We start from the raw sequence: 6,197 nt of genomic DNA, 5'->3' as shown, positions 1-6,197 counted from the left end.
TACATACCGAGATCTTTCTCGTAATCAGCTACCTTTATTTCAGTGGAACCCATAAAATATCTGTACTTTATATTTCTGCTCCCTGCATGGATTACCTTACATTTATCTGTGTTAAATTTCATCTGCCAAGTATCAGTCCAGTCGCTAATTAAATCCAGATCCCGTTGAAGCCTCTCTGCTGCTAGATCAGTATCTGCTACACCACCCACCTTGGTGTCGTCTGCAAATTTAACCAGTTTACTGTATGTATTTGTGTCAATATCATTAATGTAAATTAGGAACAATAGCGGTCCTAAAATTGAACCCTGCGGTACCCCACTATGAACGGAGGCCCACTGTGACATTGTGCCTCTAATAACTACTCGCTGCTTCCTGTCAGTTAGCCAGTTTTCGATCCAAGCTGCCACAGTTCCTAAAATCCCTGTTGCTTTAAGCTTTAGCAAGAGCCGTTTGTGGGGGACAACATCAGGCCTTCTGGAAATCTAAGTAAATCACATCATAGGCCTTTTTGTGATCAATTTCACTTGTAGCTTCCTCAATCTTGTAAAACCCCCAGGTATCATGTAAAGCTTCCTTAAAGGGGCAGAATCATCCTCCTGTAGAACGTACTGTACTATACTGCCTGTGTTATGGTTCAGAACCATCCTCCTGTAAAATGAAATTAACCCATAATTACTCATACCATGCTTCCTTGGTGACAAATGAAAACAAAAAATGATAGATAATTTTGAGTAAATGAATAGACAATATTTGTCACTATGATTTTAGTGTTCAGAGATTCACTGCTGCCACTGTAACGGAAACATTAATTGGGCAGATTTTCAGAGGAACCCTGTTATCGCTGGTACAGAAGAATGGAAATAGCTTCTCAGTGAAAGTGTCCTTAAAAGTGTAAAGAGGAGTGTTGTTACTGGGATCAGAGAATGACAGCTCTCCCCTGTCCCAGTCCAGCTGCACTCTGATCCTCTGGGGTTTCCTCCCCACAGACAGAAAGGCATGTGGTGAGGTCTTTGCTGTGAATTTACCATTATGCAGCTCTATACTCCATACGCCCCCTTCTGGCATCAGAGGGAAAAGCCCCTTTCTTTTGATGGACTCTCTAACCACACCCAAGTTCCAGCGTGTTCCGTCCCCCACTTCTACATCCCAGTAGTGTTTCCCTGAGCTGAATCCTTCAGATCCCAGGATGCCCCTCCATACATCAAACCTCCCCGGGGGATCAGGCAGTTTCTGTCTGAAATCATTGTATATTATGCTCTTCAGGTCCTTTGCCAGCATTAGATTTCTGTGTGCTGTGTTTGGGTCCAGAATTATAGGAGCTGAAGGGAAAGGAGAGGGAGGGAGAGAGAGGGACACACACATATCAGTATTGGGTTCATACAGCAGTATTCTTGAACGCTCCCGTCCCCCATAATTCATCTGCACAGAGATTATGGAACTGCTCCATTCTGACATCTTCTACTCACTGTATTTAATCTCATTCTTCTCCAGCATCTTCTCCCACACTCTGTAGCTCAGGTTGCCCAGGTGTTTGGCCACATTAATCAGGGCTCCTGAAACCTCCACTGGATCCCGCACTGGACACTGGGCTCTGTAACAATGTTCAGCAGTAACAGTAGATGTTTCACCCTCTGCCCAGATGTCAGCCCCACGGACAGTAAGCAGTCTGAGGCTCATCCACAGGAATCTCAAACTAACTCCATAATGGCAATTTTTTACAACTATGAAAATATGAAGCATTTCACACTAAACTGTAGGAGAGACACTGGAGTTTCCTTACCTTCTCTGTGTTTCCTTATATTTCTGAAAGGGAGTAAAGAAGATTAATATCAAATTTACTAGATACATCTATATTTTAACCACTTGAATCCAGTTGTGATCCATCCTCACCAGTAGGAATGAGACGTCTTCAGCTCCCAGCTCCTGTTCTAAGGCTCTGATGGTTTCTGAGAGGGATGATATCTCCTTTGTGATCTTCTCAATCTTCTCCTTCATCATGTGACTCTTCTGCTCCTCTTCCTCCCTCAGTGCAGATATCCTGCCTGCCTCTTCCTCCTTTAGGAACTGGTGAAGTTTCTCAAACTCCCCCTTTATCAGTCTCTCTGTGTGCCGGGCTTGAGTCTGAAATGAAAGAGAGTTTCCTCATTGCTGTTACAGAGCAGCCTGTCCAGTGATGTCACTGCTGTTCTTACACTCTATAATGTAGGTAGTTCTGTACCTTGATGTGTTCTGCTGTTTGGTTACAAGTTTGTTTTACTTCTTTCAGAGCTTGCAGCTTCCCCTGGAGAGGATTCAGTGCAGACTTCAGATCCTCCTGGATGAGTAAAACAACTGTTATTATTTGAAAAATTACTATGGTTTATTACACTGGAATTACTAACAAAATCTACTATCATCAAAGACTCAGCAAGTTATAAGAGGATAACATTTTCAATAAATGCTGACCACTTTCCAAATTCCCCACTCCTGTGACGCGTATGGTCCATGATTCACTCGTAATGATGCAATTTTAAGTTAACTCTGCAGTGGGAGCAAGTGTTTACATTCATGATATGTTTACGAATGTTTTTAAAATGGTGTGTTTTTATTAGTCATTATAAATATCGTTTACATTTCTCGTGATAGTATACCCGACATTAGGTTATTAATGTATTGTGGCGCTGCGGGTCGGCAGTGTACTTTAATGACATGCAGTGCATCACGAGGTGGAAGTTGGCTTTTGGTTCAGCAGTTTCTTCCATTCCACCTTAAATGACTGCAGTACCCAATGAAAACCCCACTACAACACAGGTAGAATTGCAAAATCTGCACACAAAGGCATGGCAGACACCTGAATCCTGGTCCCAAAGGCAGAAGGCAACAATGCTAACCAAAGTCCCATCCCAGATAGCATACAGATGTGGGCCGCTTCTGGCAAATGTGTGGCACTGCTGGCCCGGTTCCGGCACCGGCAAACGGATGTATGCCAAAAGTGGCCCACCTGTGATTAGACAAATATGGCCCAAATGTCACAGAACAGATAGGGGCCACATGTTAAATACTTTATTAAAAAAATAGTTATATTAGTACTAGCTGCATTATTTTAGGGCCAACAGGCAGTTAACATTGTTTTTCCGTAGTTGCTCACTGCATCACATAAATTGTAATAGGACCAATAAAATGATTGTAATGGAATCTATAAGAAAGGGTGGTTTGTTGTTTAATTCATTTGGTCTGTCAATAATTGAACTGCACAATGATTTTTGATGCATCTCAATACTGCTAAAGTATTTACTTTTTATGCAACTGGGAATGGGACTACTTCCAGCAAAAAACTTTCCCAGTGGTAGGTGCATGAAAAAGAGGTTGTGTTGGTGCTCTAGTGGTTAGGATGCTTGCCTCTGAACCAAGAGGTTGTGGGGTTGAGTCCCACCTATACTAGCATTGGCTCCCTAAACAAGACCCTTAATCCAAAGTTGAAACTGGAAGGTGCTCTGAATACTAGTGTCTGCTGAATGCTGTAAATGCAAAGGGGGTGTCCATTATGGATTTTGATATACCGATCTACGTGTAATACTTTAAAACACTTAAAAAGAAAAGAAAATTTCATATAAACGTTTTTTTTATGAATTAATGTTAGTGCTGGCTGTCGCGGTAAGAGTTAACTTGCGAAACGTCACGTTTTAACTTGGAATTTAGGATTGAGTAATTACGATATTACGTCGGCAAAACAGCTGATCGACACACAGCAGGAGGTAGGAATTTGTTCCGTGGAAGACATTCCGCATGACAGGGCCATTCCTGTATTACAAATGGTAGCAATCCAGTCGGTGAGTTTTTCTCCAGAAACTCAAAACCAGTTCTCCAAGTCGTTAGTTATTCAAGAGTCGATTAGGCTCAAACCAGGTTCCGGTCAAATACAGCCTATTAGGCACAAACACAAGCAGAGTCAATGGCTGCATCCCAAATCTTTTTTTTTTTTTTTTAATGGCTCTTGCCATTGTTTGTCTAAAGTTGTAAGTTCATGAAACTGACGAGGAAAGGAGTGAGTGAGCGAGGAAAGTAGCAAGTACAAAAAGCGGTATGGGACACACTTGCACCCTCGTTGACGAACCATGGTCCGTTTTTACGTATGACATCATCACTGAAATAGAAGCTTTTATGCCCCCCCCTCCCACATTTTTCTTTTCCTGGTTTTTTGCAATGTTTCAATTTATCTTACCATAAATAAAATGTCTAAATAAACTATTAATGAGCATGATCACCGATCCACATTGAAATGTGTCAATATGTTATTTGAAAACAAAATCCATTACAAAAAACAAATATTACACTTTCAAATATCTAAATAATGGTTAATTTGCTCATGGAAAATCACGGTTAGAAGTCATTGATAATTTCCTTCAAATATTTCTTCTGATCTTGCCTAAGCATGCTCAGTATCACCATTTTGTTAACGAAAATGAATGTAACTCGAATACAAAGGAATGTTCATGATACAATAGTAAATTTTAAACACTTCTCCAGTCTCCACACTTTGTATTTGCAATGCTTCCAACATGTGCATTCATCATGCGTGGGAGTCACCAAAGGGAAATTTCTCTTCCTCAAAGGGTCCTATGGACTAGGTTTCCACACCCCCCGACCAAGGGGTGATTTGAGTGAAAATCAACCCCCAATGATTCGTTCTCTCAGGTATTGGGGCAGCACTTCAACATCTGGTTGTGGAAGAACCTCTGGGGTGAGGGATAGGTAGTAAGTTTAAAGCTATTTATTTGAGTAGTAAGTGCACGTTTGCTCAGAACAACGAGCACAATTTAGCATTTAAACATTTGCAGATTAAGAATAACACAATAAAGACTGGCAAGAATTTCTTCTGTTCTCGAAAACGTTACTGATATGTAGTTTGATGGCTAGATGAACCACGCTTCAGATCCCAAACCTCTCCTCAGGGGCACCTCAGCCGTTCCGTGTGTTTGTTACATTTCAAACTTAAGTTCGAAAAGTCAATGAGGTACTGATTAGCTAGACCAGCTGTGCTAGTGGTTGAGTCAAGAAATCCGTGGGTGTATTAGATGGCTGCTGCAAATACTGGGGTGAGTTTAGCAGATTTTTCAAAATGGATAAACTGACACAGTTTGACAGGCATAATAGCATAATTTTACACCAACATGAAGATCATTTAAACATCATTTTCTCTGGCTGCCTAAGACTTATGCACAGTGCTAACCAAAAACCAGGGTTTTTAATAGTTTTTAATCACTTTAATTTAACCTATTTAACACTAAATTTTATGAATAAGAAATACAACAGAAAAAAATGTTACTCAAACCTTGTGTTTTTCTGCAGCATCCTGCAGCAGTTTGTGATGTTCATGTTTTGCTGAGGTCTGACAGATGACATACACAGATGTCTGATCATCCAAACAGACGAGCTTGAGTTTCTCATTGTGCAGATGGCAGTGACCTTCAGAAGCTGCTGCAGATCTCTGAGCTCTGTCCTGTAAGAAAGCCTCAGATATGTTCTTCAGGGCCAGACTAGGGATAGGTGGATTCATAGGAGACCTTCTCCTACAAACAGGACATTCCTGAGAGCCCTTCTTTCTCCAGTACTGCTGTAGACAGACTTTACAGAAGCTGTGGCTGCACTTCAGGACCACAGGATCCCTGTAGATTTCGTAGCACACAGGACAGGTGAGCTCCTCTTCCAGCACAGAGGACCTGGTCGCCATTTCTTCAGAGTGACATTCTGACTGTCAGTACAATAACACCATCTGATCACTGAGAGGTTAGGAATAGCTTTATTGTGATTATATTGCCTGTGAAGCACACGTGGGACACGCCCAGGTGTCATGCAGGAGTTCCTGAAAGAGCAGAATTGCCACTTCCAAAGAAGCCAGGACCAGTATTATAGGATGAACCTTTGATTGTTTTTCATGTTGGAAAACAGGTTTGCCCTGTGTGTTCTGGCGCCCATATGCGTGATTCTGCTGAATTCCTCCCCCCCCCGCAATGCCCCCACCTATCCCCCAGAGCAGCTGAAGACAAACTTTGTGTCAATTCATTTATATTAAAACCATTTCAGCAGCACATGTGGTCTGGCTGCTAATTAGCTAGCTAATTCTCAAGGAACGTGCTGATATAGAATTAATGACATTAACTGTAATGTCATGGAATGCAACCCAAAGGCATCTCCTCTGATTCTCTTCACTCATTCTT

The 6,197-nt window shown here is 41.6% G+C and overlaps 1 protein-coding gene across 1 annotated transcript; it reads right to left on the bottom strand.

Moving 5' to 3' along the window:
• Positions 1–771: 771 nt before the first annotated feature.
• LOC140581434 (E3 ubiquitin-protein ligase TRIM39-like) lies at positions 772–5,710 on the bottom strand. Its single transcript, XM_072704004.1, has 6 exons — positions 5,312–5,710; positions 2,219–2,314; positions 1,891–2,121; positions 1,781–1,803; positions 1,467–1,591; positions 772–1,319 (listed from the first exon to the last, which is right to left on the bottom strand). The coding sequence occupies exons 1-6, from the start codon at positions 5,708–5,710 to the stop codon at positions 772–774; spliced, it is 1,422 nt and encodes a 473-aa protein (XP_072560105.1).
• Between the last annotated feature and the right edge of the window lie 487 nt (positions 5,711–6,197).

This window comes from Paramormyrops kingsleyae, chromosome 21 (genome assembly GCF_048594095.1).
Source record: "Paramormyrops kingsleyae isolate MSU_618 chromosome 21, PKINGS_0.4, whole genome shotgun sequence".
In the NCBI taxonomy this organism is placed as follows: Eukaryota; Metazoa; Chordata; class Actinopteri; order Osteoglossiformes; family Mormyridae; genus Paramormyrops; species Paramormyrops kingsleyae.
The sequence above is the reverse complement of the archived record's forward strand: the minus strand, read 5'-3'. Positions and strand labels throughout refer to the sequence as shown.

Bases quoted from the DNA above. Each gene is read 5' to 3' on its own strand.
- LOC140581434 (XM_072704004.1), bottom strand. From the start codon at position 5,710: ATGGCGACCAGGTCCTCTGTGCTGGAAGAGGAGCTCACCTGTCCTGTG. The intron at 2,315-5,311 runs GTTTGAGTAACA...TTACTCATCCAG, and splicing joins ATGCTGCAGAAAAACACAAG to GAGGATCTGAAGTCTGCACT. The intron at 1,320-1,466 runs GTGAGTAGAAGA...CTTTCCCTTCAG, and splicing joins GAAGAATGAGATTAAATACA to CTCCTATAATTCTGGACCCA.